Source organism: Leuciscus leuciscus (genome assembly GCF_965113295.1).
Source record: "Leuciscus leuciscus genome assembly, chromosome: 13".
NCBI classification, from domain to species: Eukaryota; Metazoa; Chordata; class Actinopteri; order Cypriniformes; family Leuciscidae; genus Leuciscus; species Leuciscus leuciscus.
The window spans coordinates 41993739-42015105 of NC_138737.1; the positions used below are offsets into that span (position 1 = coordinate 41993739).

Sequence of the window (21367 nt, forward strand, 5' to 3'; positions counted from 1 at the left end):
TCAACTTTAATCTCGAAATATTTCGACTTTAATCTCGAAATGCTAGATTATTATTTTTTTTTTATGGATTTTTTTTTCTTTTCTTTACGTTGCGGTTCAGGGCTTCCGTAATATCCACCTCTCAGTACAGCTATAAATGATATTCAAACTATCACTAATTTCTTTTAACATTATATAAAGCTCATAATTAGTACCTGAGATTATCATTGTCATACTTCAGTATGTTGTAGAAACCATTTCTAATGTATAATCTGCGAGGCTCATCGTGCTCGTCGACTGATTTGGACAAAAACTCTGGAAATTATGCCTTTATTATGCATAAATAGCGAAAACTATGACTTTTTTTTTTTTTGTGGAACATAAACAAAAAACAGAGATATTTCTCAAAATATATATATTTTTGTCCATACAATGGAAGTCAATGGGCTTTAATGTAATTTGATTTGCAACATTCTTCAAAATATCTTCTGAATATCTTACAGAATTGTAGTTTTTGGGTGGGGTGTCCCTATAAAGAGAAATGGGTGTGGTCAGAGAGGAGCGAGGCCTGTGTGCAGATTGAGGCCTGGTGGCCTTCGATGATAATGAGATTAGGGGAGGAGAGTCCTTTGCTAACAAGTTGATATTTCTACTACAACATAAACATGCCCTGCTGAAAACAACAAGCCAGTCTGTTTGCTGGTCTGAGCTGGCCATCAAGCTGCTATACTGGTCAGGCTAGTCTAGTTTGATGGTTTTTAGAAGGGTTGTGTCAGCTGGCCTGGGAAACTAGTTTATTTTTCTCACAATTGCATGTTTACATCTCGCAATTCTGACTTTATAACAAGCGATTGAGAGATATAAAGTCAGATTTGCAAGATATAAACATGCAGTTTGAGAATTTGACTTTAATCACACGCAATTGCGACTATATCTTGCAATTCTGAGAAATAAAGTCAGATTTGCGAGATGTAAACTTGCAATTGTGAGAGAAAAATTCACAGTTATCTTTTAAAATGTTTCCGCCACAGAATAAAACATTCTTCCATACCCTCATGCCATTCAAACCCTGTTTTAATATTTAAACTTTCATCAGACAATGAAATTGGTTTGTCATTTATAAAACAGACCTTATTCAGACTTATAAGAACTAGAGTTTTCAGTTTTGTGCCACAATAAAGGCTCATGGGTTTACAGCAGAAGCGTATTATACTGGTATAAGCAGTATGAGTATGCTCCTCTTACAGTGTTAGCCTGTGCTGTGTGTTGCAGATCAGCACGCTGGAGATCCTGAACCCGGAGGACCAGGGCGCGCTGTTGAGCGACGACGAGATCTTCTCCAGCCGGCAGACGGCGAAGCACACCTGCATGGCCCTGCGCAGGTACTTCGAGGCGCACCTGAGCATTAAAGTGGAGCAGGTCAAGCAGTCGCTGCAGAGGACCGAGGGCGGAGCGCTCATACACCCACAGCCTTACTACAAGGTACGTCTGTTCAACACAGCAGCGCTGACGGACGGGTCATCACACTGCCATGTGACTTCAGTGATGTCACTGTCCTGCTGCGTCTGCGCTAGATTTGAAACCTTGAGCTCTGGTGGACTGTTTTGAAATGTACATTAACTGGTCAAACGTTAATGATTTTTTGAAAGAGTCTCTTCTGCTCACCAGGTATTTTTTAAACAGCTGTTTTCTATGTGAATATGCAGGTATATAGTAAACTGTTATTTATTCCTGTGATCAAAGACAAATTTGAAAAATCAGCTTTGATCACAGGAATTAATTACACTTTACCAGAGAATGTCTAATAAGGGGAGAAGTTCCACTCTCAGTAAACTTCCGGCTTCTGAACTGGTTGCAGTTCCACTCTGGCTCCACATGAGGGCGCTCACAGGATGAGTGCAGAATGAATGAAGGTCTATGGCGCTATACTACTCAATCCACTTTTCTCAGAATATAATTTTTTGTCTAGTAATTGGAATGTTGTATTCGAAAGGAGATGCAAAGAAATTACACGTTGCTGGGTGTTAGATTTTTTCTTATTTGTCACTTATTTGCTTTAAAAAGTCTCATTCTGGTCCCGCTTCGGATGCCACAATGCCATCAAGCGGTATCTCTGGTCGTAATCAGTCCTTCACTGAACAATCAGCGTTCATTAGCAGAATGCTAGCGTGTTATGGGCAACAAAAAACTCAACCTGTAAGAAATCGAAAGGACATAAGTACTCGTTACTCCAAACTTTCGACCTTTGCGAAACCTAAAATCAGATCGGAGATTTCTCAACGGCAGTCGGGTGAAAGAGACAAATTTAGCCGTCTGGTCCGTGTACTTGGCGGCCAACGGATTTTTGTTTTGAAAGGAAAAAAAACAAAAACGAAAAAAGGCCGGTTTCCCATTACCATTAGTAAATAGGAAAACGGAAAACAACCCATTATTCGTTTTTTGTTTTGATATTAAAAAACGAAAAACAATCTCGTTATCCGATTGTCCTTGATGTGTTTATAGATGGAAATCGGAAATCAAAATAGGTATGTATAAAGTCGTAATCCTTAATTCTGCATTGGTATTTTTTCGTGACCCGGAAGCGATCGGATTATATATAAATGAGCAAAACTTGGCCACTAAATATTTAATATTCAATTATTTTAATGATCACAATTAAAGTTAATTGTATTAAATTGAACAAGTAAACGTTGCATTCATATTCTGGGCTCATCTGATTTTTTTTGTACATAGCATAGCCTACTTTGTTATGATTTTAGTATCATAATGATTAATAAATGCACGCACAATTATCCGTGAACTTGATTTGAACAAATGCCTTTCAACTTGTGTGTGCAAAATTCAGAATTAAATGAATGTGCAGCTATTTGTACAAATAGAGAGTCTGTGCCTACTATACTGTTGTAGCCATTAAATAAGCGCATTTAGTTTCATATTTGTTAAAATATTATAATGTTATTTTTTTCCATTTATGCTGATTTATGAAAAGTGAACAGCAAGTGTAAAATGCGCAATATATCGAGAGACATGGAGCGGGTCAGACATGATTTTGACCACTTCATTAAGTTTTGTTTTGTAGAAAACCTTTCTTTAAAGTGAATTTCGTTTTGTATAAATTGTATCTTAATTTTAATACATTTTTCATCAACCAATTGCCTGGATTTAATAAATAAGAAGCAAAAATAACAGACAATATAATCATGGAGGCGCCCGCGCGGTCACTTTGCACGTTATCTGGAGCGCATCTCATCCTAACTTAACGAAACTCAGTGTATGCCTCACACAGACATGAGAAATACATCAAATACACAAAGCTTGAAATGTCTTTAAACTAAATAATTCAAATCGAAAAGAAAAAGGCTACTCTCTGATTATGTAATCCATTATGTGCATTTCTCTCTATGGGCGCGTTCACTATATGGCGATCGTCAACTTCATCTTTGCAGCCGAGTCGACACTGTCAGAAAACACTAGTTTATTAATAAAAATCAATGCATGCGTCACAGGATTTACAAATGCACATCTTGCTTGTTGCACGCACACATATTATGTCGAAATAACGATATATTATGTAATACATCTTTTAGAATATTTGATTGAATGCTGAATATTGCGCTTGTTCAATTTAATACATTTAAAACTTTAATTGTGATCATTAAAATATATATGCATTCCTTCCAATCTTCCAATGAACTGCCGTAGCCAAGGCGACATCTAGCATACAACCACAGTGTATCTATGACAACTGCTTACTACTTACGATCGCTTCCGGGTCACGAAAAAATACCAATGCAGAGTTAAGGATTACGACTTTATACATGCGTATTTTGATTTCCGATTTCCATCTATAAACACATCAAGGACAATCGGATAACGAGATTGTTTTTTTAATATCAAAACAAAAACGAATAATGGGTTGTTTTTCGTTTTCCCATTTACTAATGGTAATTGGGAAACCGGCCGTTTTTCGTTTTTGTTTTTTTCCTTTCAAAACGAAAATCCGTTGGCCGCCAAGTACACGGACCCCGTCTAGCCCCATAGACTCATTCATTTTGCACTCATGGGCGATCGCCCCCAGTGGAACTCTGGTGGAACTACAACCAAAATTCGGTACAATTCGGTTGTTAAGTCGTGACGTAACCACTCTCCGATAATACTCTTTCCGGGTCCAAAGTCCAGGTCCTCTCTACCTACCTACCGCTTTCGCTAGTGTTTTGGTTGTTATTGAGTGTTTTTACAATGCCGCAGTGCTGTGTCCCGTGCAAACTCACTTCAACCTCGTAAATCTTCTTTTTCATTGATGCCTGGACTCTACCCTTAATTATGCCACCTGAGTGATGAGCTACACTAACCACTCTGTTGGTGTTAAAGGAATTTAAACCCTTTTTGACCGCCAAGGGTGCCTCACTAAGAAGGACGTGATCGTAAATATATTTACAGGTTCCACCATTGTTATTTCTGGACGAGAGGAGCGCTTGGACCCGGAAAAGGCTAAACGTCACGCGTGACGTCAGACTTAACAATCGGATAGGACTTAATAGGGAGTGGCCAGGCTCACCGTAGACGGGCTCTGACTTTACTATATATTAGGGATTCACTGATATGAACATTTAGTCCGATACCGATAATTCTGTGTATTTGAAAGCCGATAACCGATATATTTGCTGATAAATCTAAATCCAAATTTTTATATCATTTGAGAGCCTGATTACAAAAAAAGTCTCACCATTACAATCCATGTCCCAAACACACAATTATGATGTTCTCATTATGTTATGTAGCCGATATGGCGGACTTGAGCTGCACATGTTGCACTTTAGTGTATTTTCCTTATCTGAAGTGATTACAATCATATTTCAAGCAGTTCAGAACCATCATGTTGAACAGTGCACATCTGAAGTGTCTCAGCTGAAGGAAATACATTATTCATCGGCTTTAATATATCGGACGCATTTTCTTATCGGGCCGATAACGCTAACAATAAAATGAACATGTATCGGCCGATACTGATATAGTGGCTGATATATCGTGCATCCCTGAAAACAATCTTGATTCACCCGTCTGATATTGATATAGAGCCATTCCACATGTCTATGAGTGTGATCTTGCTCATATAAATATTCAAGTATATGATACCGCTTTCATTCTTCAAGAAAAGCGATATCTTTGTCAGAGGATCCTTTAATGGTTAAAGTCACAGTCATTTCATGTGCTGCACTTCATTTGTACCATTTTTTTTTTTTTTTGGCATCTATTTACCATTTTGAGATCTCTGATTGAAGTCCTTGAAAACCAAAATAGTAGTGATTGAAAATGTAATCGGACAGAATCTGTACAAACCCTGTTTTAATTAATAGAACTTTGGAAAGAAGTTAAACTTGGAAATCTTGCCAGTTTGTGCTGTCAGCTGATAATGAGTTGAATCAGTTGTAGATAGGGCTGGAACGGGTCTCAGGTGATTGTGATGCGTACAGATCTGCTTCCCGGCACGCGTGTAATTCGGCGGATTAACTGCTAAATTTAACCATCATAGAGTGAAAGTTTATCATTTGGACGTGTTTTGTCTTGCAAACCATTTTAAATGCAGACGAAGAAGCGAAAATCGGGACTCACTCGAACAGCGAATTGATTCCTCTTTCGCGTTTCCTTGCCCGGACAGACACACACACAGACACACACAAGGGGTTGAACGACTTCAGATTTTTTGAAGTCGACTGTTATGACATCAAAGTCGAGTCGACGTGACTAGTCACTCACGTCATTCATAAAAACACAAGAGATGGGACTGCTTTGCAACATGCCCCAATTTGCAATTTATTAGCAGAAAATGATACAGATGCTGATAGACAGTTCATAATATGTTGCAACTTAACGGTAACAATGCAACAATAACTCCCGTTTTAGTGCAAAAATTTTTTAGTGATGCATTATGTTGGCATAACAATGCCATTTATGCAAGATGGGCTGTAAGCCTACTCACTGTCACAGTCCTGCTCATTCACAGTTTTTACTTTTCGATCATGGTTTGCATGTTTAGTGAAGTTTCTAATTGACCGTTCGCAAAGACCCTCCCCCTTTAGTTACTGTTGCTATGTCCGACACCGTGAAATATACATCGCGGAGCAGAGAGGACACTGACAACGTGCTGACAAGACAGGACAGAGCAGGTTACTTTTAATATGTAAACAAAGTCTCAACTTTCATATTTGGTCATTTTATAAAGAAATTTAAACAATAAATACCGTTTTGTGGCTCTTTAATGTGTCGTGACAGATCGCTGTAGAGCCTCTTAAAGCTGCTCGTGAACCGATCATCTCTTCCTTCTAGTTAATTTATAGCATCAAATAAACATGAATATACATAAGAAGGAATGTTGTTTTAACCGCGGAAAGACGTCAGTACACTCGTTATTCAAGTTCAAATCCTCCAACGTTAATCTACTAACTCTCCTGACTGCTTTGTCGGACAGAAATGGCGGATTATGATTGGTCAGATCGCCTGTCAATCAAACTCCCTGCGAAGGGTAAATTTACTGCTGTCGAGATGATTTGCATTCCTCACTTAACATTAGCGGATGCCTTTTCAGATGAGTGTGCATTGCACTTGTACTTTTGTTGTACTTCAGGACAGACTTACTTTCCAAGTGACATTTTTACAAGCTTCATCTTTAGTGAAGTATTTCCACACACTTGATGGTGACAATCATAGTGTCACATGATCAACGCGACTAGTCGACGTCAAGCTTAAAGCGTCACGGCATTGCATTAAGGTCGACTAGTCGGTTCAACCCCTAACACACACACACGTCTAAACAGCCGTCTCTGCGAGTGTTCTCTCGGTTCTGTCGTCAGTGAACAGTTGAGGAAGAAACCGGATGTGTATCGGTTTATTCAGTCTTAAAGTGACAGTAGCCTAATATTCCTGCTGTCGTCTGTCATTAATGTTAATAAAACAACAAAATACAGCTTTAACAAATATGAACCTATGTTTCATTTCTACAGTGAACAAATAGTGTTATTTTACGTTTAGGCTTAATTATTCATTTCTGTACCTGAACACTGTTAGACTGTAATTTTATTATTTATTATTTAGTATTCATCTCTGCTTGAGTATTTGTGTATTTGTTCTTATTTTATTATTGACTGTTCACTTGTTTTTAATAATGTGTGAACTTTATCAGTTAGACTAGCAGTGTTTGATGTGGTATCGAAGAACTTCAAGTGAGTTTTAAGTAATAACTGAAAAGCAAAGTTAATTTTTTTATATATAAAAATATATTTATTTATTTATTTCTGATACGAAAAATGATCCGATCCGTGGCTCAAAACCCGTAAATGATCGGAACCGTGCACTCTGATCCGCTGCACCACTAGTAGACGGTGATGTGATGTTTCTCCTGTGTGGATGTTGCAGGCGTGCTCCTACACACATGAGCAGGTGGTGGAGATGGTGGAGTTCCTGATCGAGTTCGGACCGGCGCGCCTGTACTGGGAGCCGGCCGAGGTCTTCCACATCCTGTCCTGTGTGCAGCTCCTCCTGCAGCTCATCTCCATCGCCTGCGACTGGAGGACCTACTACGGCAGGTGAGGAACCAGGGAATGCTGGGAACCAGTAAATGGAGCCTGGCTTGCTTTGTTTGAGGTTTTTGTGTACGTTTCATCAAAGGTGCAAACAGTTATTTTGTTTGATGTATCGCAGTAAACTTTCTGATGGCAGTCATCTTGGACTCTCTATCGGTGTGAATGGAGCTTCATCCAAAAAGCAAAGGTTTTGGGCTGTAGATGCAATAGTAGAAATACAAGCTGTTTGCACAAATTCCATGAGTAAAAGTGTCAATGATGATAAAATGAGGCGAGTTCGGCCGGTTCTGTGATCGCAACATGTCGGACTGATGTAGGGGTGGCAAATATAAGCAAAAATCACAACATCCTTAAGTTTGGTTGATTATGAAGTGTATCAATGTACACCTTTTTATCTCTTATGATACTATTACAACAAGTGTACAACAATACAAAGTAGTCTTGCAATACTACTTGCTTGTGGTTGACCGATATATCGGCTATATATATATATATATATATATATATATATATATATATTATATATATATATATATATATATATATATATATATATAGGCTAATATTGGTTTACCACTAGGTAGGTGTGTGTATGTATAGATATACACACGCACACACACATACTGCTAGTGGTAGACTGATATATCGGCCGATATTTTATATATATATATATATATATATATATATATATATATATATATATATATATATATATATATATAACATACACACACATTTTATTATTATTTGTATCAGGTGATCACTCTTTCTGTTTGCCGAGTCATTTGCCGAGGTGTTCTCCAAACACACGTGGACGTCAGGGCTTGTGCCTACAGAAGCCCGAGGCTTAAAGCATCTGCATTAATATGTCGTTTAACGGAACAGACATTTCAAGTAGAGATGCACCGAAATGAAAATTTCGTCCGATACCGATAATTGTATATTTTGAAAGCCGATAACGTATATATTGGCTGATAAATCTAAATCCAAATATTTATACAATTTTTGAGATCCTGAATACAAAAACAAAGTCTCACCATTAAATCCATGTCCCAAACACACAATTATGATTTTCTCATTATAATGTTATGTAGATATGACAGACTTGCACTGAACGTGTTGCACTGAACTGTGTTTGACTCGGCAAACGACTCGGCAAACTTATTAGTCCTAATTTGTAAGTCGCTTTGGATAAAGGCGTCTGCTAAATGACTAAATGTAAATGTAAATTTGTTCGTGAATCAAGTTATATTTATTTCTTCAGTGCTTTTTTTTTTTTAAGTGGACAAATGTTCAGCATATTGCCCACCCCTATACACAAGTATACTATACTAACCCCTATACCACCCCTATACACAAGCATACTATACTAACCCCTATACCACCCCTATACACAAGTATACTATACTAACCCCTATACCACCCCTATACACAAGTATACTATACTAACCCCTATACCACCCCTATACACAAGTATACTGACCCCTATACGACCCCTATACACAAGTATACTATACTGACCCCTATACACAAGTATACTATACTGACCCCTATACCACCCCTATACACAAGTATACTATACTAACCCCTATTCGACCCCTATACACAAGTATACTATACTAACCCCTATACCACCCCTATACACAAGTATACTATACTAACCCCTATACCACCCCTATACACAAGTATACTATACTAACCCCTATACCACCCCTATACACAAGTATACTATACTGACCCCTATACCACCCCTATACACAAGTATACTATACTAACCCCTATACCACCCCTATACACAAGTATACTATACTAACCCCTATACCACCCCTATACACAAGTATACTATACTGACCCCTATACCACCCCTATACACAAGTATACTATACTAACCCCTATACCACCCCTATACACAAGTATACTATACTGACCCCTATACCACCCCTATACACAAGTATACTATACTGACCCCTATTCGACCCCTATACACAAGTATACTATACTAACCCCTATACCACCCCTATACACAAGTATACTATACTGACCCCTATACCACCCCTATACACAAGTATACTATACTAACCCCTATACCACCTCATACACAAGTATACTATACTAACCCCTATACACAAGTATACTATACTAACCCCTATACCACCCCTATACACAAGTATACTATACTGACCCCTATACCACCCCTATACACAAGTATACTATACTAACCCCTATACACAAGTATACTATACTGACCCCTATACACAAGTATACTATACTGACCCCTATACCACTCCTATACACAAGTATACTATACTGACCCCTATACCACCCCTATACACAAGTATACTATACTAACCCCTATACACAAGTATACTATACTGACCCCTATACACAAGTATACTATACTAACCCCTATACCACCCCTATACACAAGTATACTATACTAACCCCTATACCACCCCTATACACAAGTATACTATACTAACCCCTATACCACCCCTATACACAAGTATACTATACTAACCCCTATACCACCCCTATACACAAGTATACTATACTGACCCCTATACCACCCCTATACACAAGTATACTATACTGACCCCTATACCACCCCTATACACAAGTATACTATACTAACCCCTATACCACCCCTATACACAAGTATACTATACTAACCCCTATACCACCCCATACACAAGTATTTAAAAAAAACAACCTTATTTTGTTTTTCTGATTATGAACATCAGTCAGAAAAAAAAGAAAATTGTAACAGTGACATGTTTGGCTTTTTACCCCTTACCCCAACTTAATCCACAGCCTCCGAAAAAAAAAACAATACATACAAAATAAATACATAATAATAATAATAGATTGATGTGCACCTGATTTTAACCATTTTTCAAAAGAACTGTGTGTATGTGTTTCAGGGCTGACACTGTGAGGTACGCGCTGGACATCTTGAGCATTCTGACGGTCATCCCCAAAACTCAGGTTCTGCTGTCGGAGAACGTGGCGGTGCTGGACGAGAGCGGCTCCTCCATCTCCACTGTCGGTGAGGTGTTCTCCAAACACACGTGGACGTCAGGGCTTGTGCCTACAGAAGCCCGAGGCTTAAAGCATCTGCATTAATAATATGTTGTTTAACGGCACAGACATTTCAAGTAGAGATGCACCGAAATGAAAATTTCGTCCGATACCGATAATTGTTTATTTTGAAAGCCGATAACGTATATATTGGCTGATAAATCTAAATCCAAATATTTATAAAATTTTTGAGATCCTGAATACAAAAACAAAGTCTCACCATTAAATCCATGTCCCAAACACACAATTATGATTTTCTCATAATGTTATGTAGATATGACAGACTTGCACTGAACGTGTTGCACTGAACTGTGTTTTCCTTTTCTGAAGTGATTACAATCATATTTCAAGCAATTCATATCCATCATGTTGAACAGTGGCATCTGAAGCGTCTCAGCTGAAGGAATACATTATTTATCGGCTTTAATATAATGGCATAATTTTCTCATCGGGCCGATAACAACATCATTAAAAATAAACATATATTGGCCGATACCGATGTGGTGGCTGATATATCGTACTTCCCTAATTTAAAGGTAACTTTACACTGTGCTCGGGTCAGTTTTTAAGGCCATAAAAAGTATTAAAGGGATACTTCAGGATTTAGCATTAAGCTTTGTATTAGTAGAAAACCTGTAGTATTTTCGAATTACCGTGCTTTCCACCCTCATATCCCCCTGAGATGAGATTTATGCATTTTTTGTCTGGAAAAAATCCTCCGATGACGCAAAAATCGTCATTTTGCGTCATCGGAGGATTTTCTGGCCAGAGGCTAAAGACTACAGCCAGTAGGAGGAGCTGTCCCGCATGTCTTCAACCCGCCCATAGGGTGGGATCTCACTCACAGAATGTACACATAGTTTCAGCCGTCTTTCTTTGGAAGCTAAGCTAGCAGGCTCTTGTTCTGTGGAGAAAGCTGAGTATTAGGGGTTACGATCCTCTTTTTCCCGGACATGTCCGGCCGTCGAGATCGTCCAAAATGTCCGGGATTCGGCTTTTGCTTTCTGCGGTCGCCATTCATTGTTTACATGCACACCTTTTGTTTCAATCTAACTGAATTCATTCCGATTGGTGAATCTGAATGTAGTGTTTACATGAACGCTAAACAAGTGACCGGTTGATGTGCGTTTTAACATTGCTAAGAAAATTCCCGCTCCTCCGTGAGAGATACGAGACCTGTGCGTCTCAGTGATGACGCCACCGGCCTCGCGCCGTTCTCCCGCGGCCCTCAGCCTCGTCCTGCTCGCCACAGTAAACATGATGAATGGCGACTGTAGAACGCAAAAGCCAAATCCCGGACATGTTGGGCGATCGAGATATCCCGGGCAAACTCATCACGGAGACTCATTAGTAGCCTAACCTTGTTGTTTTCAACTGCGCTCTCTAACCGGGAGGCGTGGCCTCGTAGAGCAGCGAAGCAAGTGCATTCTGGGAGTTGTTGTCTTTCATCCACATAAGCCAAAAATACATTTTCTGGCTTTTCTCTGTCTAGAAAGCTCCAAATTCAAAAATTTCTTCACATTTCTTCTACATAAATGACCTATTTTAAATACACACTCATCTTTCCAGAGGTGAAGTATCCCTTTAAATGGTAAAAAATAACATTTTAAGAGGTCTGTGATTTGAATTAAATCAATGTAAGTGCTGCATGTTTCAAAAAAGGAAAAGTTCCTCTTTATGCATATATTTAAAAAAAAATTATAATTTCCAATTGATATTTTTATTACACACTAAACTATATCTGGCATTTAATTCAACAAACTCTTGTAGTTTCTGTCTAGGCCTGTCAAAAGAAGGAAAGACTTAAGATAGAACATTAAAGGTTGTATCAGTGATTTCAGGCCCCCCCAAAAAAAAGATCACATTCATCTAGTCTTTCCTAACGATCCGCTAGCTGCCCGCCCCATAAGCAGGCCGTCAACACACCGCGTCTCTGTAGGCAGCCTAGGCTCTGAGATCTGCACACAAAAACAATTGGTTTCACCAACCACTCAAAACCAAAACAAATAGTGTTCCAACCAATCACCGTCAGGGGGGGGTGTTGTGAGGTTTTGAGCCAGCTGCTTCTTCAGCTCCGACTTCGCGTGCAGCCGTACATTGATTTTTCTCACAATTTTAGAGTAAAACATGTTTTTGAAAATATTTCATATAAAAATTTAAAATAGTATTTTTGCAAATTTTTCATAATAAACGTAAAATTCTGTAAGTTTTTTTTTTTCTGCAGTTTAAGTTCACTTTTATAAACTTTTTTTTTACTTCTTAAAAGTCTGTTGCTCTAAAGAATTCAAGATTTACGACAGTTTAAGTTTAAAATGTAATGTTCAGGTCTATGCTCAAAAAGTGAATACATGGATTATAAATACAGCGTAAATATACTTTAGTACCATAAAATCCCCTAAAAACACAAAATATTAAATAAAAACATTATCAAACTAAAATATAGTACATTCATTTCATTGAAATAAAAAAAATAATTTAGGTAATTTGACTGACAGAGCACCAGAGGGTTAAACGATAATGATGTGCACTGATCATGTACAATAAACACTGCAATATTCCATTAAAAACTTTGGTTTGATTTCATGCCGACGAGAATCTGAGATGCATGATACATTTTGAGATTGCATGTGTTTGTTCTGTATGGACATCCAGTGTTAATCTAGTTTCTGCAAGTATTAAGTGTGATGTCTGTGTTCTGCAGGGATGAGCATCGTGCTGGTCGTCGCAGAGGGGGAAGTATTCGTAAATGACGCTGAAATCCAGAAGTCGGCCCTGCAGGTGATCATAAACTGTGTCTGCGCTCCAGACAAGCGCGTCTCCAGCATCGGCAAGTTCATCTCGGGAACGCCACGCCGGCGTCTGCCGCAGAGCCACCGCGCTAGCGAGAGCGTGCTAGCCAAGATGTGGAACGTGGTTCAGTCCAACAACGGGATCAAAGTCCTGCTGTCCCTGCTGACCATCAAGATGCCCATCACCGATGCTGATCAGATCCGCGCGCTAGCGTGCAAAGCCTTGGTTGGATTAGCACGTAGCGCAGCGGTACGGCAAATCATTAGCAAGCTTCCGCTATTCAGCAGCGGTCAGATCCAGCAACTCATGAAGGAGCCGGTGCTTCAGGACAAGCGTAGCGAACACGTGCGCTTCTGCAAGTTTGCAGCAGAGCTAATCGAGCGAGTGTCCGGGAAGCCTTTGTTGATCGGCACTGACGTGTCGTTAGCGCGGCTGCAGAGAGCTAATGTTGTGGCGCAGTCGCGCATCTCGTTTCCAGAGAAGGAACTACTTCTGCTAATTCGGAATCATCTTTTATCTAAAGGTCTTTCGGACACGGCTACGGCTTTAACGAAGGAAGCTGAGCTTCCCATGGGGCTACATGCGCTAGCACATGCTAGCGTGCCGCCGTTCACTCCCGTTTCTGTGGCCACGTCTCCTTCTCCTGCCGCCGGCATCCCTCGGACTCCTCGGCTCACTAACGGAGTTGCGGCTCGTTTGGGTGGCCACACCCCTCATCACCCGCAGCCCCGCCCCTCGACCTCACAAGCTCCGCCCCCACCGCCGCCTGCTGTTTCTCACCACAGCAACGGCTCTCCGCTAATCGGGCGAATCTTGTTCTCGCGGGAACGACCGTCACCGTGTCCCGCCGCTGGAGGGAAGAGGCCGAAAGTGTTGAGGCAGAAATCAGATCATGGCGCTTTTATTCAGAGTCCGGCTATGAAGAAGCAGCTGGACAGACATCTGCCCTCTCCACCTTCTCTAGACAGGTGTGCTAGTCTGTGTTTATATACCTAGCATCCGGTGCTCTTCGGTCATTTCTGACCGAAAGATTTTACCTTTTTTTTTTTTCTTTTTTTTTTTTTACTTCATTGGAATGGTACGAAACTTGGCAAACGTTTTAGCACTTGCTGTGAAAACACACACACAAAAAAAAAATCATGGACATGATTCGAAAAGGTTTAATGGTCCTGAAAAAAATAGTCCCACTTGTGCTCCTCGCCGTCAGAAATGAGCGAATTAGAAATGAATGAGAAATCTAGTGGAAACTTTTGGTACTGCAGCCGAACACAATCTCACTGAAAGCTCGTTTTTTGAGATATCAACCACAAATTTAGAACGCAACTTGTTTAGGTTATGGCTTTGATGTTTTTGCAGTTTTAGAGTAAAATTTGATTTTAAAAATTTATATTTCATATAAAAATAGTATTTTTGTGCATTTTTCATAACAATAACCATAAAATTCTGTTACTTTAAGTTCACTTTTATAAACTTTTTTTTTCACTTCAGCAATAATCTGCCAAGTGTCGTCTTTGAAAAGAGACCAAACTTAAAAGTCTGTTGCTCTAAACTAAAGCATTCAAGATTTATGACAATTTAAGTTGGAAATGTAAGTTTCAGGTCTATGCTCAAAAAGTGAATATATGGATTATAAATATAATTTAGTACCATAAAATCCCCTAAAAACAAAATATTAAATAAAAAAACATGATCAAACTAAAATATAGTACATTCATTTAATTGACAAAAAAAAAACGTGACCGACACGTGAAGAGCACCAGAGGGTTAGTCCCCCTGTAGTCCATAATTATATCCCTTAAAACTCATCTTTGATCACCAAAATGAAAGTGTCTTCATGCCTTAAAATATCTTGAATGTAACTCGACACCCTTGCCTCATTTAGTATGTGCGGTTCTATGAATATGCAAATGAGCCCCGCCTCCACTCACTCACTCAGCTCAGAGATCCACTGGTTGACGATCACACGTTGATCTGATTGGTTACAAGGCAGAGTCCTGCACGGGTCCATTTTTGGAGACCCGCCCCCGCCCGTACCCGCAAAGTTCAGCACCAGATCCGACCCGTCACCCGTGATAATATCAAAATTAAATCCGCACCCGCCCAGACCCGTTAATATTTGGCCCGTTACCCGACCCGTGCCCGCGATAAACCACACAGGTGACGCGTTCATGTAACATTTAAGGGTGCGCTGCCAATAACGCACCTAAAAGCTGTCACAAAGAACTGGGAAAAGTAATGATTATTAATTGGCCTATGTCAAATATATCAATGAGACATTTCAATTGTTTATTAATAAGCAAGTGTTTTCTGTGTCAAAGATGACTATGCTGATTCGCGATCTTCACAGTAGTGAACGCGCCAGAGAGAAATGCACATTTCATACGGATTATAAGCAGAGAACAGTCTTTCTTGCGTTTTGAATTGTTTTGTTTAAAAGTACACATTTCATGCTTTCTATTTCTCAGGTCTGTGAGGCAAGTAGCTTATACGATGAGTTTCGGTTCATTTAAGAGACGATCAGTTCACGCGCGGGCGCCTCCGGCCGTGTCCTGATTATATTGCCTGCCTGCTATATTTACTTCTTATTTATTAAATCCATGAATTTGGTAGATGAAACATTGATTACAATTAAGATACAATTAATACAAAACGAAATTCACTTTAAAGAAAGGCTTAACAAACTTAATGAAGTGGTCAAAATCATGTCTGCCCACTCCATTTGTCTCACGATATTAGGGATCATCTTATCTTATTCATGCTTTTCACTTTTCATATAATCAACATAAAAAAAAAAAAAAAGTATATTATTTATTTAAACATGAATATGAAACTAAATAGTTTTTTAATGACTGGGCTACAACACATAGGCCTATTAGCCTACAGTACAGAGAAATTTAATGTCGCAACTTGGTCGGACTAAAAGGGGAGAAAAAAATGTAATTGGGTCGGTCCTAAACTGACCGGGTCGGTCGGGTTACGGCAAACAAGAATATTTTTAAGAATGGCCTGACTAAAACACATATTTGCGTATGTGTAATGCTGGTAATTTAGACATACAAAATATTGCACATATTTTTAATCCGCTACCCGCCCGCAAGGAGTTCATTATCCGCCCGCGTCCCCGCCCGTGAATTTTAGGAATGTCACAATCCACCCGTTTTAGACACTTTTATGCGGGTACCCGCGGATACCCGACCCGTTGCAGGACTCTGTTACAAGGTAGTTTGTCACGTCAGAAACACCAGCGATTTCAAAGCGTGTTTTTGAGACTGTCTTTGGTTCACTGCAGTTTTAAGGAGAAAATATGAATTTTGAATCGACTTATGAATTTACACATGCTTTGTCTTAAAGCATATTAAAAACACCATATAAACAACATTAAAAGCTACATTTTTACCACAGGGGGACTTTAAATAAAAGCCCTTCTGACATCAGAAACTATTAGGTGATCAGAGTCACAAGACACTGGTATTCCTGAACACTAAAGCAATATGTGAAACGATTGGGCGATCAATGGTGTCTGTTGATTGTGGCTTAGAAATGATTTATATGTACGCATAAGGCTCGAGGCTAGTGCTGTATGGTGAATAAGTCACGGCTGAAGGGCGTTGTTCGGCACACTTATTCCCTCTATTCACTTATACACTCATTCTATATACTCATTGACGATACAGCACTAGCCTCGAGTATCTTATTGCTTTTTTATAAAATGGTTACCACACAATACAAATATTAAAGCCACAAAATGTTTCAATGCAACTTTCATGAAGTAAAATCACAAAGTCTTCCTTCCTCTGGAAAAATAGTCCCTGTCCGTAAACAGCAGCAGAAGTTAAATACATGTTTTCATCATTAGATGGCGGTGAAGACTGTCTTTATGAGTGTGTGAACATGGAGAAGCAAGACGCAACTGATATAGGACACGGGAAAACCCCTTAACTGTTAAAAGTAAAAGACATCACTACAGACATTTAAACAGATATTACGCATATAGGACTGACCTGAAGCAAAATGCTATATCTACTGTAAATGCAGGAACACTCGCTTACTCACGATACTCTACTCTATAAGCTTATCAATGAACACTATCAATGAGATCAAACGTATGTTTACGTTGCTGAGAGTGTTGTGTAGTGATACATAGGACCGTTGGGTGAAGCGGTCGTAGCCGTGAGTTATCGTGAATAAAACACAGCTATTGACCAATCAGAGTCAAGGACTGAAACCAACTGTTTTATGAGAATAACTGTGTCATTTGTTGTTGTTTGCAGTATAATAACGGAGTATCTGCGAGAGCAGCACGCGCGCTGCAAGAACCCGGTGACGACGTGTCCTCCCTTCAGCCTGTTCACCCCTCATCAGTGTCCCGAGCCCAAGCAGAGACGCCAGGCGCCCACTAACTTCACCCCGCGACACACTCGCCGGGTCGTGTACCCCAAATACGGCGGAGTGGACGGAGGCTGCTTCGACAGGCATCTCATCTTCAGCAGGTGCACTTCACTGGGGGTTCTGGAGTCAGGCCAGTGGTAGAGCTGGGTATCGGTCCAGATGATTCGATTCGATTCGACTCAGTGAATATAGATTTAATACAAATCCTATATTTATAAAAAGGAACAGTGAACATAAGTTTACAAGTGCTTAAAGGTGTAGTGTGTAAAGTTTAGCGGCATCTAGTGGTGAGGTTGTGAACTGCACCCAACAGAAGTTACGGTGGCCGACAGGAAGTGATGTCGTCGTCTGAGACAGCAGAGAGTAGCCAGTTAAGCGGAGGATTCTTTACAAAGATAAATGAAGAAATTAGGTTTACTTAATTATTCAGTAAACCGATATTATTGTGAATATTATTGTCACTTGTTCATCATTGTGTCAGTGTTTTATTCGCTGACTTTAAAATTTTTTATTCATTTTAGCTGACGCTTTTATACAAAGCGACTTACAATTGCTATATATGTCAGAGGTCGCACGCCTCTGGAGCAACTAGGGGTTAAGTGTCTTGCTCAGGGACACATTGGTGTCTCACAGTGGATTCGAACCCGGGTCTCTCACACCAAAGGCATGTGTCTTATCCATTGCGCCACCACCACCCACTTTAGCTCACTTCTTATCATGAAGAACAACAGAGTGAGGAAACGCGTTTGTCCGCTCAGGGCCACCGTAGAAACATGTGGATGTAAGCGGACCCGTGGTGTGTGTAGAGAGAAACACCTCATTCTAAGCTAATAAACACACAACGGTTCATTATGTAAGGTCTTTATACACCACTGACAACATAGTTATGTTTATGATATTGCATTTCAGTCAACAGATCCTGCTAAATATCACACAATGCACCTTTAATTAATAAAAATAAATTAAGAGCCACAAACCTGTATATTAAACTCTTTTTATTTTAGGTACACTTGGGTACTTTAAAACAGAACCCAACTCTATATGTCAAATGCATACAGTGAATAGACAGGATTTTGATGCAAGATGAAAAGTTGATGCTGAAAATTGGACCAGTCAGAACAGAATCAGAGCAGTCGCACGCATTGATCAAACAGGATCAGGTTATTTTATGTTTAAGATAAAACCAGCTTAATATCTCTCAGCATTAGCTGTAACATGGAGGCTGCAAGCCGATGAACAGTGAAGGAACACTACTGGCTTCTGGGTGATGGATAAATATGGAAAAAAAGCCTTTGCTTTGAGAATCGATTTTGAATCGACCACATTTAAAAAAACGATTAATCGAAAAATAATTTTCTTTGCCCAGCCCTAATCAGTGGAAGATTAGACACCAAAGCAACTGTGTCCACAGGATATGCTTTTCACATCTGACACTGACTAAACGATCGAACTTGGGATTTAAGAATCAATATCGGTTTATCAAAATGAGTTAAGTCAGTATTTTAGCCCAGCTCTGATGTCTAAGTTCTTTTCCTCTAGACTTGAAGCTCACCACTGAGAGTGTGTGTTTGTGTGCGCAGGTTTCGCCCGATCTCTGTGTTCAGGGAGGCTGAGGAGGATGAGAGTGGCTTCATGTGTTGTGCATTCTCGGCTCGAGAGCGGTTCCTGATGTTGGGCACGTGCACCGGCCAGCTCAAACTCTACAACGTGTTCAGTGGACAAGAGGAGGCCAGCTACAGCTGCCACAGCTCAGCCATCACACACCTCGAGCCCTCCAGAGTAACACACACACACACACACACACACACACACACACACACACACACACACACACACACACACACACACACACACACACACACACACACACACACACACACACACAACTCAGCCATCACACACCTCGAGCCCTCCAGAGTAAACACACACACACACACACACACACACACACCTCCAGCCCTAAAGGCCCCCATATACTCTCAGAGAAGTTCTGTTTTATTCTTCGCTTGGTGGTAAAAAGAAGTTTGAAACACCTTTAGAGTAATATACTGTTAGTGAACGTCTCGGCGCTGCTGAGAGCGACGTTTAGATGGATATGTAAATAAATCTCAATAACAAAATAAACACTACAGAAATGAGAGAACGGCAGTTCAGAAAGCATCTGGTCATGGAGATTTGGATGTAGAGATTCTCTCTGGATACTCTGAGATTCAGATCTACAGTCGCGTCACGTTTATTCATACAGCACTTTATACAATAGATTTCAGATTAAACTGTTTTAAAATCTAACCTGTTTGTATCTCATAATCCAACAGTGAACAAAACAATAGTCACAAAAATGTTTGTATAAAACAAGAGAGAGCGAGTCCATGATACCGGATGGCATAGTCAAATCAATATTTTGTGTACAGTTACTCAACTGAGTTTTAATATTTGATTAGCTCACCAAATGCAAAACTTCCACGAGGAAAGACCGTTTCTAGCGAGTGTACAGACTTCAGTGACCCAGATGAGCCTGTGTTTCTGTGTTCAGCGGCTGTTATCTGAGAATAATATACCACTGGATGTGTGATTGACCAATCAGAATCAAGTATTCCACAGAGCTGTGTAATGTTGTTTAGTTTCCTTGTTAAAATAAGGCTGATACAAAGAATTTAGGCAAATTAAATGATTCATCCACAGCTGATGGTGTTTTCCTCTTTGTGAAGATGTAAAGAAATGATGCCTCTCGTATCAAAGTACACTGTTGTGATTGTCTGAGTGTGTGTGTGTGTGTGTGTGTCAGGACGGCTCGCTGCTGTTGACCTCAGCATCTTGGAGTTATCCGTTATCAGCGCTGTGGGGGATGAAGTCTGTGTTCATCATGAAGTGAGTCCTCACGCCCATCAGTTCTCGACTCGTACTCTTCACACGGGTTTCTAACTGATGAACTCCTCTGTTTCCAGGCATTCGTTCCTGGATGATCATTATGTGGAGTTCAGCAAACTCTCCCAGGACAGAGTCATAGGAACAAAAGAGCACATCGCACATGCAAGTCTCCTTCCTAACCAATACCTTTGTCTTTCATTCACTCAAGTCTCTCCAACATTAGGGACTCATCTCTCATCTCTTATTCAGCGCAGTACTAAATAAAAACATGCAGATTCTAAATGGTGTAGGGCTGCAAAACGATTAATCGTGACTAATCGTTTGCAGAATAAAAGTTGTTTACATCATATGTGTGTGTACTGTGTATAATAATTATGTATATATAAATACACAAACATGCATGTATAATTTTAAGAAAAAAATCTATATATTATTTATAATTATATATAATATAAATTATATTTAAATGTAAAAATGTATATAAACATGTAAATATTTGTTTTAATATATACATGCATGTGTGTGTATTTATAAATACATAATTATTTTACACAGTACACACACACATATGTTGTAAACAAAAACTTTTATTCTGCAAACGATTAGTCGCGATTAATCGTTTTGCAGCCCTAAAATGGTGTATATAATAACAACTTGTATAATATGTGATTACATTTATGAAT

At 39.5% G+C, this 21367-nt stretch overlaps 1 protein-coding gene across 2 annotated transcripts in view; it reads left to right on the forward strand.

Moving 5' to 3' along the window:
- The window catches only part of dcaf1 (ddb1 and cul4 associated factor 1), a 55143-nt gene that overhangs the window by 24029 nt on the left and 9747 nt on the right, over positions 1-21367 (forward strand). For both annotated transcript variants that reach the window (XM_082187373.1, XM_082187374.1), the window contains exons 11-18: positions 1252-1461; positions 7393-7562; positions 10481-10605; positions 13339-14395; positions 17699-17917; positions 19397-19595; positions 20602-20684; positions 20762-20846. In XM_082187373.1, the coding sequence (XP_082043499.1) occupies positions 1252-1461; positions 7393-7562; positions 10481-10605; positions 13339-14395; positions 17699-17917; positions 19397-19595; positions 20602-20684; positions 20762-20846 (2148 nt within the window). The remainder of the gene's footprint in view (positions 1-1251; positions 1462-7392; positions 7563-10480; positions 10606-13338; positions 14396-17698; positions 17918-19396; positions 19596-20601; positions 20685-20761; positions 20847-21367) is intronic.